Genomic DNA, 18,975 nt, shown 5'->3' with positions numbered 1-18,975 from the left:
CTCTTGGGGGAAGGCGATGGGGGCGGCGATGGGGCTGGCGTCGGGGTTGGTGATGGGGGTGGCTGTGGTGAGGGCCGCGAGGGCGAGGATGAGGGGGGTTGTGAAGTGCATTGTTGGTGAGGTGGGTGTGGGGTGAGTGTGTTGTTGGGGGGATTGAGTTGAGGGTGGATGAGGAGAGGGGGTTTTTTGGAGCAGTGGATTGGGGGTTTATATATATCCAGGGCTGAGGGGGTCAGGTTAGGCAGCCGGAAGGGTTTAATCACCTCCATGGATCACCTGGGTACTGATCTGCGTGGCGATGTACGAATGTTGGTAGTGAAAGAATGGGAGGCTTGATACGATTAGTGGGGTGAGGGTGTGAGATTGGTGCACGGGTGGTGAGCCTTTACACGCGATTTTATGTCAGGGGCGTTAATAATTGTAGTAAGGATGAGCACGTATTTTGTGTTCATCTAGTTGGTGTTGCAATCAATGGTATGTGTGAGGATGAGTAAATATCCCAACGACAACATATAAGCATCGTTATCCACAACATCCCGCTACCTCAGACTTCATCCTTGTCAACAAGCCTTAGTCTCATTCCTCCCTCTCCAACCCCCAATACCCTCTCACACCCACAAACCCCAGCCTAAGGGCACTTCCACCCACAGTGCTCCCTGCACGCAGCGTCGTTACGACAAACGTCGTTGTGGCAAGTAATGATACACATCCTCGGGTTAATCCAGCAGACCCAAGTCTATTTCCACCCAACACGTTAGTTCAAATCACACTATAGTAGATGATTAGATGGGAAAGGGGGAGTGTACCTTCTGGCAGTCCTCGAACTCTTTGTTGCACTTGTCGCAGATGGGGTCGCGGGCGACGAGCGGGTTGGCCGAGGTGACGGGGTTGGCGGTGGTGAGGGCCGCGATGAAGAGGAGGAGGGGGGTGGTGTACATCATTGTTGGTGGGTGGGTGTGGTTTGGTTTGGTGTGTGGTTGAGGAGATTGTGTCGATGGTGGATAGAGAGAGGGATGTTCTTGGGACAGCGCATCGTGGGTTTATATGCACCTTGGGTGGTGTTAGTCAAAGGCGCACTCTCTTCATTCTGTGTTCCAGGTAGCGATATACCAACATGGTAATGAAAGAATGCAGGTGTTGATGCAGACTAGTGGGTGGAATGGTGTTGGGGGATTGGCGCATGGGCGAGGTATTTCACGCGATCGGAGCACGTTTATGTCAGGGGCGTTAATGGTTGTATTAAGCAACAGCGCATATCCCAACAACCGACCTCGGGAATGTAAGGATGTCCTCAAGAATGCATAACTACATGTAAGGATTACTACATGTAAGGAAAAAGCACCTAAGGACGACTACATGCAAGGATGACGTAACATATAGATGAACACAACAACTCAGAAGCTCACTACCTAGGTATGCAGATTCCTACTCAACGGCTAAATACATTATTAAAATCAATATGAGAATCGGTGGCGATCTTGCTACAACCAGAGAAGACATCCCAACATGTTTCCTGGCGGGTCTGTTTACACCTTCTTTCATTCACTCCGGTTTTTGGACCTTACCCGAGCTCGTGGGCACTCTATGACTCGAAGTCAGCTGTTACTCACTTCCTCACTCTCGACACGTTCCATCAGAATCGGGTCTGGACTTCGAGTTGCACGTGGGTCACGTCAGCTGACCACGGCAATAATGGCTTCACTCTTGGCTGTCGGCGATGTAGCTTTAGGTGCTTATGGATAAAGGACCAGCAACGCCGACCGCAGATAGGTGGGAGGTGGGATTAAAAGAGGGAAGCCGTGGATTCATTGCGCTTGTTTTAAACGCTGCCGACATCCTCACAGTGCATAGACATCAGAAAGGTAGTGTCAGGCGAGGAGAGCATATTCCAGACGCGTCACTTTTGTTCAGGTACATTCACAATCACATCCAGGATTTCAGTATGTGTAAGTGTGTAGTTGACATTCATCTTTAGGTAAAGTTACCAAGGATGTATCATGCAACCAAGTCCCGTCCGTGTTCAGTTCCCCATGTTCGCAATGATGACAGGCATTCAGCCAAGACAAATTCTCATCCCAGCCTCCATGCTACCCGTTGCCTTGCATGCCTCACTGATGTTCACCCACTGCCGTGATACCCGAGATGGATATCTTGAACGGCATTGGCACCTAGGTAGTGGGGCAGATAGCATGAGGAGTGCATCCATCGCCGCAAGCAACTGTCTCGCCTGCAGGTACGTACTTGCAGATGTCCTGGCGGTTACAGTCGTTCACGCACATATACCATTCAAAGTCTTTCTGCTTGCGGTCGTTGAGTTTGTCCTTGCAGACGTCCTATTGAAGTTAGTTTCTGGGCTGAGCACCAAAGAATACGGGCTCGGGGCTGTGACAACTTACTTTCTCGCAGTGTTCAAGGCTGTAGATGTCGCACTTCTTGCACAGAACGGATTCATCCTTCTTGCCGCCGCCGGCGAGGACGAGGGTGGAGGCAGCTGCCAGAATGAGGATGGAGAGCTTCATGCTTGATAGTGGACTGATGTTGATTGAGTTGATGTGGTTGATGGGGTTGGTTTCGTGGTGAAGTGGACGTTGAGTGTTTTGCGTGTTGGTTGTTGGTGGAGGAGAGAAGAGGAGAGAGGGAGGATGGGCGGGATTATATACCCGTGGGGAGAGCAGAGAGAAGCGGAGCTCTAGGTACTTAGATGGGCAGTTGCGTAACTCGCGGTGAGGGAGAGATACCTAGATAACGCGCGGTGAGGGAGCGGCAGCTACTTCGCAGCTGCTGGAGTTGCTGCAAAGCCGAGAGTCAAAGGTCTGTGCCCAGCCAATCTCTCTCACCTGAGACAGGCCATGGGTATTGGCAAATGCGTTGTCAGTAACAGAATCTCTGAGTTACCGGATAATGGCGGTTTCGTGCATGGACAGCAGGAGCTTCTTGATTAGAGAAAAGCAGTATCATTAGCCTACGAGTAGGTGGAGAGAGTAAGACTGAAACATCTCGTTAGTCAGGAACAACATTCTCTCGGTGAAGCGTAACCAAAATCTCGTATATTCTGCTTGACCAGCCATCAATGCGCATCGTCGTCACAACTAGTCTAGTACATCCATATACCATGAGACTGCCAGCGCAAAGCATTTCGAAAGTGCATCGCCCCATTCCGGTTACCGCTCCACCCCGTCGCCTGGTCTCAATTTCCCGTAACGGTTGGATGATCATTCCCCGGGCGGAACGAGGAAGGTGGGTTTTGGGTGCTTAGGTTTCTCAATCCATCCATGACAGTTCAAGTAATCATACTGGGCACACCAGTTTGCACACCAATCGCCAATTGTGCCTGATTTGCACACATAAGTTTGGCACTGGAACGAGCACTCCTCGTTGAATATGAACGAAGGGCAACGATCCTGTGAGTTATGTCAGTGACTGGGTAAGTTTGTGTTGGAACTGGAGGACTTACGGCCATGCATCCATGATACATTTCACGGCAGGTGTCGCACGAGTGCGAGAATTCGAATTGGCTTTCTGAGGCGAGAGCGGCGGTGCTGAGTGCTGCGATGATGATGGTGGTGATCTTCATGTTGACAAAGATGTGGTAGATGGGTCTTGTGGAGGGTTTGAAGATGGGCCGGGTGGTAGTGTTGGTGTCGAGTTGAAGGGAGGGAAGACGACAATTCGATTTTTGAGTATGCACGCATTTTATATGCTGTGTCTCTAGGCGAGCATGCTGGAGTATCTGCATTGGCACTCACACGTAGTGGTAGCGTCATTGGTGCTCAACAAGAACTCGCCGTGGAGCATACATCATTGGTGTGGAGTCTCGTCTCAACAGTTATGAATGCTGGTCTTTGTCCACCTCGTTTGCTGATTACCGTTGGTGCCAGAGTTTCGCGTTCGAGGACCTCATTCGTATCACAGGGACGCTGCTCTCGTGACAACCAAGTGGATCCGCATTTAGTACCACTGTAGATTGCAGTCTGATGGAGATTTATTATTGATGGATGATGACAAGGATACTTCTAATCACCGAGATGTAATCGCAGGAGAGATGTTCTCTTGAGGCAATCGCGCATCCTACCAAACCCAATCGTTACACATCCGCAGTGCCCCTAAGACATCCATAACAATTCGCGAATGGATACCCGATAATCTCTCGTTCTCTGACCAGCCACCCCACGCCCCTACGCATGATGATGCCAATGCGGCTCCCCGAACTTATCGAAAGTCACCTTGCACTGACGCCGAACACACGGACCATAATGATTCTCCATCAACTCTACGCATTTCGCCTGACTCTCGTAGAACTGAGGAATATCGGTTGGCCTGTCCAATTCCCAGTTATAGCTGTTCACGTATCTCTGTTGGGGGTTGGGTTAGCGATCTACAAGCGTGTGGAAAAGTTGATGGGGAGAGGGGAAGGTACGTACGTCCATGCATTCGTGATATCTGACACCGCACCAGAAGCAAGCGGGAAGAAGAGACCCTAACCCTCTGGGCATGGCGTCGCTTGAGGGTTCGACATCGCTAGAGGTAGGGACGTCGTACAGGGGAGGGGCGGCGAGGGTTGCGGTGGTGAAGAGAGCGATGAGGGCGAAGGTGAACTTCATCTTGGTGACTTGTGGTGTGGATGTTGGGGTGTTCTCTTCAGATGCAGATGGATCTGCGATGAGAGCTATATATTCTTCTGCTAGTTAGTCCACATTGGTGTGCATTACCATCCTTTGACTAACATCCAGGCCATCCACCCGTACTGCGATAACGCAGAGCGAGCAGCGGGCCATTCCCAATTTCTGCAACACATGACATCCCATATACCAAGGCCTTCCGCAGAGGAGTCACCACAAGGATCAAAGATCCGGTCATACGTAGTCGATCGTAGAGGGCGTCGTGGTGAAGTATGGTAGATGGGGCGGGTCTTCTCATCTCAACAGCAATTTTTCTCCGCACCACATGAATTCTTGGGGCAAGACGACGGTATAATACCATCGGCACAAACGTGAGTATCGGCGTGTGATGCGCAAAGTCGTGGTCGGTTGAGAAGTTCCGACGAATGACAGGGATGGCATGGTGGAACTGTGGAGCTGAGCCATGATTTTACAACCAGCCAACACATTACCAGCACAGGCAGCTGAGACGCGAACATAGCCGCCTTACAGTAGCACACGGGTTCGAAAGATAATAACTATGCGAATAGAATCTGATAAGCTAAGTAAGGCAACACGTTTGAATGGTCTCGAGTTGATGAGAACATAGTCACACACCTCTCTTCCCTAATGAGTCTCACTGTCCACCCCTTCGCCGTCCGGAACACAACTTCTGATCCTCAACATTATCCAACAACATTTGGGAAGACTCCACAGGCTCTGGATTACCGTGTGTTGGCTGGCGCGTCTTATCACACACGTACCAGATACCCTCTCTAGTCTGGACCCTGAGGCCCCACCGGCGGTTCCACCTAGAACTAGACTTCGTGGGGTATACCCGCTCCATCGCATCGCTACTTGTCCCGCCCGATAGTCGGTCCAAAAAAGCCACGTTGTATGGAACAGGCGTGGGTCGCTAAAGTGGGTCCATTTGGTCACCGGGTACGACGCAAATATGGCGTTGAGGTCTGCGCTTTATTCTCTGTGGCCTGGACGCCACATCAACCACGCTCCGAAGAGAGATTTCACGACGGGCTCTCGTTGTTCATAGGCGGGCTACAACCGCCCATGCTGGCATCTTCATCGTCGACGACAGGCTTTTTGTTCACAGCTGCAGTGGGAGCTTCAGGAGCTGGGACGCTCGCTTGCGCAGTATTGCCCGAGTGTTGCTTTTTATAAGGTTGCACAGGTTTCTCCTAGTCGTGACCGTAAATACTGTCAACATCGCTATCGTAGTCGTTGATGTCGTCACCTCTCGGAGTTTGCGAGATCTGGTCTCCAGCCGCATCTTCGTCTTGCGCCGCGGGCCTACCTGGATGTGTTGTCGCACTGAGCTGTGGCAATGACTTCTGTGGTACACTCAATCCAGAAAGAGGTAATAACTGGGCCCGGAAGTCTGACGCTGACTTTGGAGTGTATCCCGCCGCAGGCTGTGTCGGGTCGTAAGCTGGAGGAGTAATCGATAAATTATTGGATCTCATGCCCGCCGAAGGCTGCATAGGCATGTACGCGGGCGAGGCAAGCGGGGAGTTTGTAGTTGATGTGCCTGCTGTAGGCTGTGTACGATGGCGGGCGGATGCCGGTTTGAGCAAGCTCCTTGCGTTCGATAGTGCAGCGTCGGGCAGCTTCATGGCTGGGTAGCTTGGACTCCGAGGAGGCGATGTTGCATTACCACTTTGACCGCGTGGTGTAGTAGGGCTTTCAAAACTCGGTACACCTGCATAAGGAGACCTGCCATTGATCTTGAGCGAAGTGACTGGGTTATACGAGCGTGCGTAACCTCCCGGTGCGAAACCACCTGCTAGCTGTGAAGGCGGTGGTGCCCTGTAGTACGAAGATGGGGAAGTAGGATTCGAGCTGAATATTGACGGCGTTTTGAGTGGCTTTTGTGTAGTCGGACGAGTCGGAAGGCCAGAACTAGCGATCGGAGATGGTTGCGCCGGAGAAGGGGTTGTCGATGTGGCGTTGGCCTCCTTCAGCTTCTGGAATACCGGAAGGTCCAAGACCTTTTCCACATCGTTCTTCTCAAAACCGGCCTCCTCCTCAGTATCAAATGAGACTGGACCTCTAAACCGGCCTTTCTTCGGAGTACTAGCTCGAGCACCTAAGCTCTCCTTCTGGGGAGTTGCTGGACCATCTGGCGTTTTCTGTGGCGCTTCTGAATCTGAATCTGAGCTATCAGAAACGTCTCGCGCTGATCTTTTGGATACTTTGTTCAGTTCATATAATTGATCCTTTTCCACTTCTTTGGCAAGCGCATCCAGTTCATCGTCATCAATTTCGCCTGACAACGCGCTACCGTCGTCAGATCCAGCCGGAGAAGGATCGCCTCGAGGTTCAGCACCTTCAGCATCTGGATCAAACCATGCCATCAGCTCCTGTGCATGCTTGTAGTCGTCGTGACTTTCTCCTCGCATTTCGTATGTGTCCATGGGAACCTCTCGGAAGACCTGACCTTGTCGCCCGGTTAGTTCGTCTAGCGATTTCACGCCGGCTGATCGATTTTCCGCATGTTCGGGGTTCTCCACGATCTTGCGGTCCTCCCGAAGTTGTACCAAGCGTGTTCTGGGTCTGATGGTTGTGAACTCATCTGGATGTTTGTATTCATGTTCAGCGTTGTCCGGGCCTTTGTTGAAGTCACTGTCCCATACTCGCTGAGTTCCTAGATCTAACGGGATTTGTGGTTTGTTATTGTTGTCAGTCTGATCAACACCGAGATTGACATTCGAAAGCCCTGCGATGAGTTCCTCATGGTCTTCAGTAGCTTCGTAGTCTTCAAGGTTGAGGTCGTCTCCGTGGGTTGGTGGCGGTGGAGCTAGATCATCTTGTGCCGGCTCTTGATCTTCTCCAAAGGCATTTGCAGCAGTGGCACGAATGATCTCTTGATCTGACACATCGTCATCCTGTTCAGCTTGCGTAGCATCCCCAAATTCCGCATTCCAGTTCGCGCTCGGGAATGGGATAAACGCATCTGGCGCATCCTTAGGAGGCTCAGGAACAATCACCGATGGCTGCTGGGTCGGTAAAGAATATTCATTGCCGGCGTTTCCGAGAAGATGGTCAAAACTTTCCCCGTCTGTCGGGTATTGTTGAGGTTCAGACATGGGTGGTGAAGTCTTGATAGGCCCATTCTGCGCCTCATACGCATCAATATCAGCGAATATGTTTTGTTCTGCCTTTTCGCCGTATTGCTCATCCTCAGGAGACAGATACAGACTTGTTGGTATTCCGCTGTGTTGTTCGAGTCCCTCGAGAAGCATCAGCTGTCTCCTCATGTCATCAGCGGTGGTGGTTAGCGTTTGCTCATTGTCGAAACCAGAGTTGGCGATCTTGTCGAAATCGATGCCGTCCAAGTTGACGTTGTCCAGATTGATGTTGTCCATATTGATATCGTCCATATTGGTATGCTCCAAATTAGTGTCGTCCAAATCGGTGTTGTACAAATCGGACATATCAACGTCTCCATCGTTTTCGGGCGCAATAGTCGTATCCAAGGCCGCGGGTGTAGTAGTCATAGGAATGTCAGCGAGGTTGGAAGCTTCAGGCTGTGCGGATGAATCGCCGTCATTATCGCCACCACTCTCGTTACCGTCGGTGCCATTATCCATCTGATCGTTGGTGTCAGCTTGATTGTCCAAAGTCTGACCGTCACCATTGTTATGACTATGAGGATCGCTCTCACCATGATGCCCCTCATCGCTCGAAGAAGACTCGTCGATCCCCTCCATAGGTCCTGAGCCAGCCGAACCCGACGGCGATGGAGGGTTCGCGCTTCCACTACCGCTCGATGGATCGAAAGGAGAGGGTATGTCGTCACTGCCACCTCCACCTCCACCTCCATTACTACCGTCGCCATTTCCACCGAAAGGACCACCAGGGCCAGGCGGCGGATCTTCACCGTCACCACCAGCTCTTCGAGCCGCAGCTTCACGCTCTCGTCTCATTATGGTCAACATACTAGGACCTCCCAGCAGCCTGTTGCGCCACTGTTCTGCGGAGTCTGGATGTTTTGGGTCTGTGGGTCGAGCGGCAGGCCGATTGTAGATAGCAGGAAGGGCGAAATGCGTCTTGAGTTCCTCTTCTGTGAACATAGGCGGCTCAGTCCTGCTGGAAGGAAGCGAGCTGAAAGGGGCCCAAGAGCGACTATTTGCTGTGCCGGGAGCTTGTTGCGAGAGTAAGTCGGGGACAGTTTCGTTGGCGCTGGCCGTGGTCGTAGCTGCTGCAGCGTCATTCTCCATGCCTTCCATTGGCACATCTGTTGTCGAAGAGGGTTCCTTGTCGGGTTCAGGAGTGGCATGCTTTGGGGCGCCAGGTATCGGCACATTGCCCGAATCATTGTCAGCTTCCTCATCACGGTTGCCATTATCGTTGTCATCGCCATCACCAGGCGCGGGTGCTCCACCAGAAACAACCTCCTTAAGAGTCAACGCCTTCTTCTGCTCAGCCTCTCTTCGCACCTCCTCGCGTTGCCTCTCAAGCGCTGCAGCAATCTCGGTATCTATAGGACTCGCTGGCTGTAGCGGAGCTGGTGTTCCCATTGTGGGACTCCCACCGAAATCGAACTCTTCTTCGTCTTCGTCTTCCTCTTCCTCTTCGTCGCTTTCTTGTACACTATCATGCTCATCGTCTTGTGTATCTTCCTCTTGCTGATCTTGCGCTGAACCAGCGGCTGGAGCTTGGTGATCTGGTTCATTGACGGGCTCCGAAGCAGCATCCTTGAGAGGCGTGTGCTTGGCGGGTGTAGCGAGTTCCGTCATCTCAATGGGAACAAATGTCATGGGTGTGTATTCTCCTTGTGTCTCAGACTCTGGCGGGTTGACTACGATGGAAGGAAGATCAAACGTGATGTCGAGCGTTGGCTCCGGCTCAGTGGTGTCTGTGGCAGCCTTCGGTACATCAGTAGGTGTTGTGACGGGAGTAGGTACAATCAGAGAATCGGAGGAAATGGCTGGTGTCGCAGGAGTAGCGATAGTAGAGGGAGTAGTCGTGGCCGGCGTAGTAGGCTCGAACAGAGGATTACGTTTGAACATGGCAGCTGGTGTGAGGGTACGCACAGATGCCGATGTATTAGCAACCACTGGTATCGCTGGTACCTCAGCCGTAGGGGCTGGAATAGCTTCAGTTGTCGTCTCTGACGGGATAGCTGCCATTGCTTCCTCGGGTTTCTCAGCTTCAACGGCAGCCGGGTGTTCTCGCTCAGTCTCTGTAGGCTGAGATGTCATCGAAGAATCCGCAGCTGGACTTTCGCTGGCGTCGTTTGACGATTGGGTCTCCTCATGCTCTACACCGCCCGCCAGGCCAGATTGCTCTAGGAAGTCTTTGTGCTCCTGCTCAGCAGCAGCCCGGGCTGCCTCGATAGCATCTTCTCTTGCCGTACGCGCCGCTTCACTGTCGAAGAGCCAAGCCATCCAGCGCTGTGGCCAAGGAAGAGATGCGGTTGTCTGTGTCCATGCATCTGCGGTGGGCGTCTCAGTATGAGCCTGAGCCTGATCCGGAGTCTCAATCGATTGCTCTCGTGTTGGCGTTCCCGCGGGAGTCTGTATAGGCGAAGCCTGTTGTTGAGTGGGCAACGCGTCTACTTCGTCTGGCAGCCCTGATAAGTCCTCATCCAAAAGATCAACTGGTTGACTGTTGCTGGGTAGCTGAGGCGCTTGCTCCGGCTGTGCGTCTGGCGGCGGATTGGGAGTATCAGGCTCTCCAATTAAGGGGTTTCTTAACTCTGACTCTCCGACGTCATTGGTAGGGATGGGAATTTGTGCTGGGGGAGGGCTTGGCGGTGCAGAGCCAGGAGCCACAACTTTATCAAGCAGATTAGGAAGCGGTTCATCGGGAGAATCTCGGGCCACGATCGGATCCGGCCGCCAGTAGGCTAGAAGTAGAAGTATGACAAGAACAGTCGCAAAGATAATGCCGTAGTCCTGGGTGCAAGCCAGAACCCCGTTTGTGCCCAGGACGTACATTATCATGAAACTAGTTGCGAATGTAAACGACGTCCGGACTTTGTGTGCCGGATATGCTTGAGCGGCCATGATCCAGCCTAAGGTACATACACTGGTAAATGCGATGATGGTTGTCGCACGCCATACCCAATGGTAAGCTAGGCCTTGGCACCAATTGTTGAGGCAGCGCACACCCGCAGAAGATACGATCGGCTTGATTTGTGCCCGGTACAACAAGCTCAGGTTCGTCGAGAGCTTTTCGATTGCTGAAGAAGTCGTTTTCTGGGTGTTTGTGATGAGACTGGAGGTAGCATTCCTAATGGACTTGGTAGCCCATGCCGACGAGAGGGTAGTGGGTATACGAGAGCTTGTAGCCCTCTCCGTCGAGGTAGCAGTGTACACATAAGAGCTCGTTGCGCGTTCCCGCGAAGTTGGAGTGAGCTTGCGAGAAGGCGTAACCCAATTCCGTAAAGCTGTCGTGGTTCCAGCAGTCCATGACGTCGACCCCTTGACTGGGGCTGGGATAGACGCAGTGCTAGTAGTAAATTCCTTCACTGTATAAGCAGCTGCGTCCGACGTCTTTTCAGTCCAAGGCTGTATGGTGTGCCAGATCGCCGTGAAAAGAGACTGAAACAATGGTATGAATGCATACGTCAATGCCCAGAGCACGAACATCATCACGACTGGGCCAGCCCATACTGGTAGCAACCCATATACTGTCCGGGGACCGAGTGTAGTTGTCGCGAGAACCCAGCGAAGACACTCGCCGACAGTGTTTGGGTGCCACGGGAAGACAGCGCAACCTCTGACGATGAGCCAGAACTTGTACCGAGCCCAAGCTTTTACAACCCGGAGTTTCGCTATGCAGATCCGAGACACTTCGATGGTGCCGTGCACGAGGGAGTCGACATAGGAGAGGCCCACAAGCTTGAGCACGACAGCAACATGACTGAAGGGTGGGGCAACGCCACCTCTGATAAGTCTATCAGCGCACGAAGATGGCTGGTCTATGTGGATAAGGAGGTATACTACTACTGCAACCACAGCGTAGTATCGTATCCAGGTTCGTGCGGCGATGACCGATCGGTATGAGCCGCCAACCACGAGGTTCAAGATGGTGAAGATGGCGTCGCGCGCCTCTTCGTCATAGATTGAAAGGACGTGTACCGCTGGCACACTGGCCAAGATAACAGCCAAGTCCTGGACGTAGACACTGAGCCAGATGACAGTTATCATAACAATGAAGGCGATGCAACAACGAATTAATGTCTCTTTGCGGTGCGGGATGACAGCAGGTGCGTTGGCGGACAGATCCTGGGTCTCAGACATGTCTTCATCCTCGCTTGAATCGCTTTCATCTTCTTCGTGGTGAACAACTTCGCGGGTCCTTCGCCCGGCGAAAAGAAGGAAATAGATCGCGATACCGACGAGGGTGGCGTACAACGCCCGGTCTATGATGAAGTGATCGGCTTGCTGCTTTCCCAGGAAGTTGGCTACTGCTTTCTGCCACGAGTTGTAGGATACGGATCCGATGCTGCGTGCGTATGCTACAGGTTTGGAGTATGGCAATGTTGGCAAGCGGAATTCCGCGTAGGCGAGATATCCAACGACAAACATATACGCATTGCGCACCATAAATGCCACCATTTCCTGAATGTCCGGGTCATCCTTATACATATGGTCGCATACGGCGAACAGAATGGATGGCACATATCCCACCATGATATCCGCCATAGTGATAGGGCTACTGTAGTAGGACGGCTTGGTCGGCTTTTGATCTGCTTGCTGTGCGACGTAATTCTCGTGAATCGCTCGTCCAAAGTCAGTCCAGCGTGAGAGTTGGGATTTGGCGAATGACGGCGAATCTCGAAGTGGTTTGCTAGCCGGCTTTTGTCTATAAGGTGTAAAGGCTGGCTTGCGTTCTCTCGGCGTAACGGCGCTGTCCTTGGTGCTGGACACAGGTGCACTGGGAAGTGTCTTACATGACGACGAGTCTTGGAATGATTTCCTAGCCGCCTTTTGTCTGTAATGTGTAAAGGCTGGCTTATGCTTTGTTGTCTTAGAGATAGTGCTCCGGGTGCTTTTGCTAGCCGCATGTTGCCTATAATGTGTAAAGGCTGACTTATGTTCTTTGAGGCCAGAGTCGATGCTCGCAGTGCTAGATAGAGGAGCACTGGAAACTGTCTTTGATCTCTGCGGAATGGTGATGGTTTCAAACGAATAGTCTATGATCTTATCGAACGACTCTGAGGAAACCGGTAATTGTTCAACCACAACTGGAGACGTGGTCCAAGAAGACACCTTGCCAACGGTGGGGGATCCAGTCGATGTGACGTCTCTGGGTGTATCGCTGATGGTCGATTCTTTCAATGCCGCGGAGGATCGCGAGCCGTGTAGAAGCCTACTCATCCGGGCTTTGAAGCCTGTATTTGTAACATTGGAAGAGGTCGTGCCCAATACTGATGGTAACTCGTGAACAGGATTGCTCTCCTCAGGAGGAGTACTCGTAGTCTTCGCTAGTGAACGCTCTGGACTCTTGCTAGATATCTCCGGCAATGCATCTCGCGGAGTACTACGAGCCGAGGAGAGTTGCGATGAGCGACTCGCTTTCGAACGAGCAGAGCTTTCCTTGACAGATTCGGAGATGTCCTGGAATGACTCGGAAGACGAGGAAGTGTCCAACACTTCAACTTTGGCTTGCTGTTCGACAGTGGAGGGTGTGTTGCAGGCCGGTGAGACAGAACTTGTGACGGTGATAATGTTAGGACGGCGAACTTTGGTAACTATCGATTCCACGATGTCGGCTGCGTTTTCGATGGTATGGGCGGGTTTTGCAACGCGACTTGTAGAAGGCCTGGGTTTCTGATACCAAACCTTGGCCTGCTCAAAGTTTGGTATGTAATGCGGCACAGCAGCAGCAACGGCACCTGCAGCGTAGATACCAGCTGCTACTTCGGGGTGTTGGTTCCACAGGTGCGCAAAGGCCTGCATTACAGCGCCAGGAAAGGCGTCCATGGTAGGCGATTTTGCCGGTGCGTCTAGAAAATGTGTGTATCGTTATCGTACTCTCGAGGGTGTGAACACATATGGTGCAATATCATAAGGGCGTGCCTTGTTGAGATGGGCGATGTATGGAGTGTCTCAAACCTGAGAAGACGGCAGACATGTAGCTGATGAGACAAAGCGTCCTCTCCAGGTCGTACAAGACAAACAGAATTTCGAGTGAAAGGCCGCCACCCTAGCATCAATGTGAATTTCACATTGCCTTTGTTCGCCGAAAGAGAAAACTTCGGCGTTGTTGTGGGAGACAAGACAATGAAACCAAGAGCGTGCACTTCAGAGACCAATGCAGCATTGCAACATGAGCGTAACTTACACTCAGACGTGGCTCGGCGCGCCAAATGGTAATCCAGTCGTCGATGTCAGGATACCGAGCCAGAATAAGGCCTTCGTCACTGGCAGAAATTATCATGCGCTCACTAGCCAAGAAGCCTGCGCATGGTCGGAAACGATGAAGTCAGGGCAAAGACCTGAAGCCAGTATCGAGAATGGATACGTCCGCCGTCACAGGCATACTGCCTCATGACGTGGGCCTGTGTGCGACGGCGATCAGTTCCCATTCCCTTCCACCGATCTGCTCGGCGCTCTGCTCTTCCACAGTCCATCCGACAAAGCATGCCTTGTAGTCATCCCAATCCGATTTGGGGCCTGCCCATATCACTTTGTCCACGCCGTCCTGACCATACTGTGCAAGGTATTCGCGTACTAGCCCAACGCGTCGTGGGTATACGAAAAGCCATGTCGTAGCCTCCGCTGCGAGTGGCTCAAGAAAACGCGTGCCGTGAACGACGCGATGGTTCGAAGAGGGCAAGTATCTGTTCGAGCTCGGCTCTACTTCAACACCAATGACATGGTACGCGTAGGGTTTGGTGATGACATAGCTTTCGAGGAGGCCGAAGCCGCTTCCGACGGATAGAGCAAGCGCGGGAGGCTGAGGAAGGAGCGAGGCGAGGTAGGCAATGAGGGTTTCGCTAAGAGCTAAACAGCATCCCGAATAGGCTGTCGGTGAAGTCGTGAGTACTGGCAGTTCCGTGACGTCTTCTACTGGGTTTGGTGCCTCATTGTCTGACGCGTCCACATCCGGCTGTATTGGTGGCAAGCGCGCCTCGAGGCCCATAATTAGCACGATTACAGTTGGTCGCGCACGCAGATGCCAACGTGCATTGAGAGCGTATGGACGCGATACAGATACAATTCGGGTTCGTTGTGATTGTGAGTGATGACAGAAGCTTGATGGTTCTTGACGCGACTAGACACGCATGGGGCTAAGCTTAGGAGCTATGGCCCATGACATATGCACATCACATGCAATGCACGAGGACGCGCCCCGCCCGCCATCACCAAGCATAGCTACAACCACCGACTCTACTGCATCTTGCGTCATCTCTTCCCACTGAAAGCTTTTGAAAGCTACGTGGCGCCACGAGAGCTGTCATGGCCCGCCTCAACCCATTCTCCTTCACGCCTGGGCCAGTCATCTTCTTTACTACCATCATCTACGTGGGCCTCTTTGCTGCCCTGCTCGTTACCCACCTGACGGTACCGAATTATCCATCCAATCCGCCAACCGGCGTCAACCTCACAGAAGCTTGGGGCGACCTCCAGCACATTACCCGCCGGTTCCACCCGTACAACAGCCACGCGAACGACGATGTACGCAAATATCTGCTTGCGCGTATCAAGGCCATCGTTACTTCAAAAGACCTAGAAAAGGGCCAAGTCGAGCTCTTCGATGACCTAACCGCAAACGCCACATTTTCATCTGGCAGCACATCTATCTACTTTGAAGGCACTAATATCATTGTTGCAATCCGCGGTTCTGATGATGACGAACCCTTCAATGGGACTGAGCGCAGTCCGGACAACGGCGGCGTACTTGTCAACGCCCATTACGACTCAGTGAGCAGCGGGTACGGTGCAACTGACGATGGCGTGGGTGTTGTGACCATACTGCAACTTCTATCCTACTTCACAGAGTCCAAGAACTGGCCCAAAAGAACCGTGGTACTGCTACTTAACAACGGCGAAGAGGATTATCTCAACGGCGCCAAAGCTTTCATGCGAAACCCGATTTCTCAGGTCGCCCATACGTTCGTAAACCTCGAGGGAGCTGGAGCTGGCGGCAGAGCTACCTTGTTCAGGAGCACCGATACCGAAGTCACCCGCTACTACAAAAAGTCTAAATATCCTTTCGGAACAGTCGTAAGCGGAGATGGCTTCAAAAAGGGTTATATTCGAAGTGAAACTGATTACAAAGTCTTCCACGGCGAACTTGGGCTACGCGGCCTTGACATTGCGTTCATGGAGCCCAGGGCCAGATACCACACAGTGGAAGACTCCACACGTGAAACTTCGATGAACTCGCTCTGGCACATGCTTTCAGCAGCTCTGGCCTCAACATCCGGATTGGCTTCCATCACCAGTGACGAATTCAGTGGCTCAGAAAGCCTCGATAACGGTAGAGTCAATGCCGGAACTGGCAGTGACGGCGTGTGGTTTGACCTCTTCGGCAAGGTGTTTGTCGTTTTCAAGCTACATACCCTTTTCGCTTTGTGCGTCACTTTGCTGGTTGTGGCACCTCTTACGTTGATTGGTCTCACCTTTGGGCTCTCCAAGGCTGACAAGAACTACCTATTGGCGCGCAAAGCCTACATCCATTCCTCTGACGACGACAATCCAGTACCTTTATACGGCTGGCGCGGCTTCTTCCGCTTCCCCATCATCTTTGTCACAGCAAGTGCTGTTGTGGTCGCATTGGCTTATCTCATAGTCCGGTTCAATCCTTTCATTGTTTACAGCAGCCCATTCGCCGTCTGGAGGTGAGTCGCTCATGCTGCTACTCTGTTCACAACTAACAATATCAACAGCATGATGCTCTCAGCCTGGGTATTCATCGCTTGGTTCCTTGCGCGAGGGGCCGATGCTATGCGACCATCCGCACTCCAGCGCATGTACGCTTTGATCTGGCTTTTCATCGGCTCCTTCGTGCTTCTGACAATCATCACGGTCTTCGTGAACGACTATCAGGTTGCCGCTGGTTATTCTGCGATGTTCTACTTCGCAGCTGTGTTCGCGGCAATCCTCCTCTCCTACCTCGAACTCTTCCTCGCTCCAACCAAATCTGCGTATGCCCGTCATTTCGAGCAAGAGGACGAATCCCGGCGCAACTCAGAGTCCGCAAGCAGGCCCCTTACAGGCAGCACCACCGCTGCACGGTCCGATGATCGCCCCGTGGGAGACGATGACGCCACCGAGACCACCTCACTTTTACGCGGCGATCGACGTGGATTCGCAAGATACGGCGGCAACAGGCGAGACTCCATCAGCGAGAGCGGCGAGGATCATGCTCAAGGGCCCCGGCGAATAGATCTCGGCAACGTGTATCCTGGAGAACAAGAGTGGAGCGGCAAATTACCGAGCTGGATCTGGGTCGTTCAACTGCTACTCTTAGCGCCAATCGTGATCATCCTTGTCGGACAGGTCGCTCTACTCCTCACGTCGGCCCTATACCAGACGCCATCCGATGGTAACTCGCCTCTGTTTATTTACCTCGCCTTCGCAGCGCTTACTGTGTTGTTGCTCGCACCCACCGGCCCGTTTATTCACCGCTTCACATATCACATCCCCACCTTTTTATTCCTGATATGCGTCGCAACCGTCATCTACAACCTTGTTGCGTTCCCTTTCAGCAGGGATCATCGCTTAAAGGTGTACTTCGTCCAGCGGGTTAATTGCGAGACTGGTCATAACGTCGTGTCCCTGACCGGCTTGGACGGCTATGTGCAACGCATTGTTGGCGAGTTACCCAGTGCGCAAGGCCAGCAGCTTGATTGCACGACGCCCGAGGTTGCGACGCGTAAGGAACTAAAGCAGTGCCAGTGGCAGGGTCTTGACGCTAAAGTCGTCCCAAAGACAGCGCAAGTCGCGCCATTTGACAACAACACGTACATTGCCAGCTGGCTCAATTACTCGATCCATAAGGGCAATCACTCAAACAAGGCGACGATACGCGTTGTTGGGCATAACACCCGAGCATGTCGCGTGCTTTTCGACTCGCCCATCACAGCGTTGAGCGTCGACGGCGCCGTTTCAGATCCTCGCTTCAAACCCGTCGGTGGGGACGGCGCCCGGGAAGTGCGACTGTGGCATCGCGAATTTGGGCAGCCCTGGAACGTTAGCGTGACTTGGAACGCCAAAGAACAATCGAAACTTTCTGGAAGGGTCGTGTGCATGTGGTCGGACGCCAACACAGGCGACATCCCTGCTTTCGACGAGGTGCAGCACTATCTGCCTGTGTGGGCAATTCCCTCCAAGATTAGCGATGGCTTGGTCGAGGGCTTCAAGCAGTTCGAAATCTAGGGCAGCGGGCTTTAGTTGCGGGGATCCCTGCATGTCTCCGTTACTTTTGCTGCGATATCCATCACGCAAGCAGTCGAGCACGGCGTCACAGCTCACATGCAACCCCTCACTTCAATTGCTCATTTATGCGAGCTTCCCCTTTATCTCATCAATGCCCCAACTTGTTCACGATCCATTTGTTACTGTTCTTTTTGGAGTTTGGCGGTATCATGTTCACGGCCATTGCATCTTGTACACCCAACGTATAGCATCTTGACGTCAACTTAATGAACTCTATTATCACGACGCCCAAGGCCACCACCCCTCGCTTCACTCTTCGACTCGCCTAATTCCAGCCTCTCGATTCCACGTCTCACCACGAACCGTTCGACAGCTTGGCTCGTACCAGAATGCTGAGAGCGTTTGACGGAGCCCAAGACACTTCACAACGTTATCCGCTACCTACCGACGCAGGATTTACCCCTGCTTTGACCCGAAGGTTTCTTTTAGCTGCGGGAGAGACTATATCATCATCTATAGAGCCATCGACTTTGTCATCGACGTTGACGACTACTCTTGGTTCGATAGCTACTCCAGCTGTCTGTACCGCCAGTCACCCATCTGAACTCGCAGGGCCAGGATCCAGATCAGGTATGTAAAGCGGCTCGTCTTCGCATGGACGCCCTGCACACATCGTTGGTTTACTAATCCCGCTACAGGCGACACTCCAGTCGTAGGTGGCGTCTACCGTCTTCTCAGCAGGACGCGCGACACTGAAATCTTCGGACTTACGTCGGGATTGCACAACCTGATCGACACGCGGCGCAGGGTATTGGACTTTGCTTTTGACTCGCCCCTTTCGACGGTCATCGTCACAGCCTTACCGGGCACTTTTCTCCTAGTTGCGCGCCAACGGCCCGACGCTTGGGCGAACAGACATCAGACGTCAATTGCAAACGCATTGCACCTCGTCGCACTCGCCAGCTGCGCGAACCACAAAC

General features: G+C 52.6%; 3 protein-coding genes across 3 annotated transcripts; 1 reads left to right on the top strand and 2 right to left on the bottom strand.

Moving 5' to 3' along the window:
- Nucleotides 1-2,241: 2,241 nt before the first annotated feature.
- J4E92_010676 (uncharacterized protein) lies at nt 2,242-2,519 on the bottom strand (the record flags this gene model as incomplete). Its single annotated transcript, XM_051502012.1, has 2 exons — nt 2,242-2,333; nt 2,397-2,519. Coding segments are annotated over 2 exons (215 nt in total), but the record flags the coding sequence as incomplete, so codon positions are not given.
- Nucleotides 2,520-5,833: 3,314 nt separating this feature from the next.
- Nucleotides 5,834-13,591, bottom strand: J4E92_010675 (uncharacterized protein; the record flags this gene model as incomplete). The annotated part of the gene is made up of 1 exon (XM_051502011.1): nt 5,834-13,591. The coding sequence occupies one exon, from the start codon at nt 13,589-13,591 to the stop codon at nt 5,834-5,836; it is 7,758 nt and encodes a 2,585-aa protein (XP_051347815.1).
- A 1,479-nt stretch (nt 13,592-15,070) lies between these two features.
- J4E92_010674 (uncharacterized protein) lies at nt 15,071-17,995 on the top strand (the record flags this gene model as incomplete). The annotated part of the gene is made up of 2 exons (XM_051502010.1): nt 15,071-16,455; nt 16,504-17,995. The coding sequence occupies 2 exons, from the start codon at nt 15,071-15,073 to the stop codon at nt 17,993-17,995; spliced, it is 2,877 nt and encodes a 958-aa protein (XP_051347814.1).
- Between the last annotated feature and the right edge of the window lie 980 nt (nt 17,996-18,975).

The sequence above is a fragment of the Alternaria infectoria genome (genome assembly GCF_024043175.1).
Source record: "Alternaria infectoria strain BMP 0036 chromosome Unknown scaffold_40, whole genome shotgun sequence".
In the NCBI taxonomy this organism is placed as follows: domain Eukaryota; kingdom Fungi; phylum Ascomycota; class Dothideomycetes; order Pleosporales; family Pleosporaceae; genus Alternaria; species Alternaria infectoria.
Note: the sequence above shows the minus strand (reverse complement) of the source record. Positions and strands in the feature narration are given on the sequence as shown.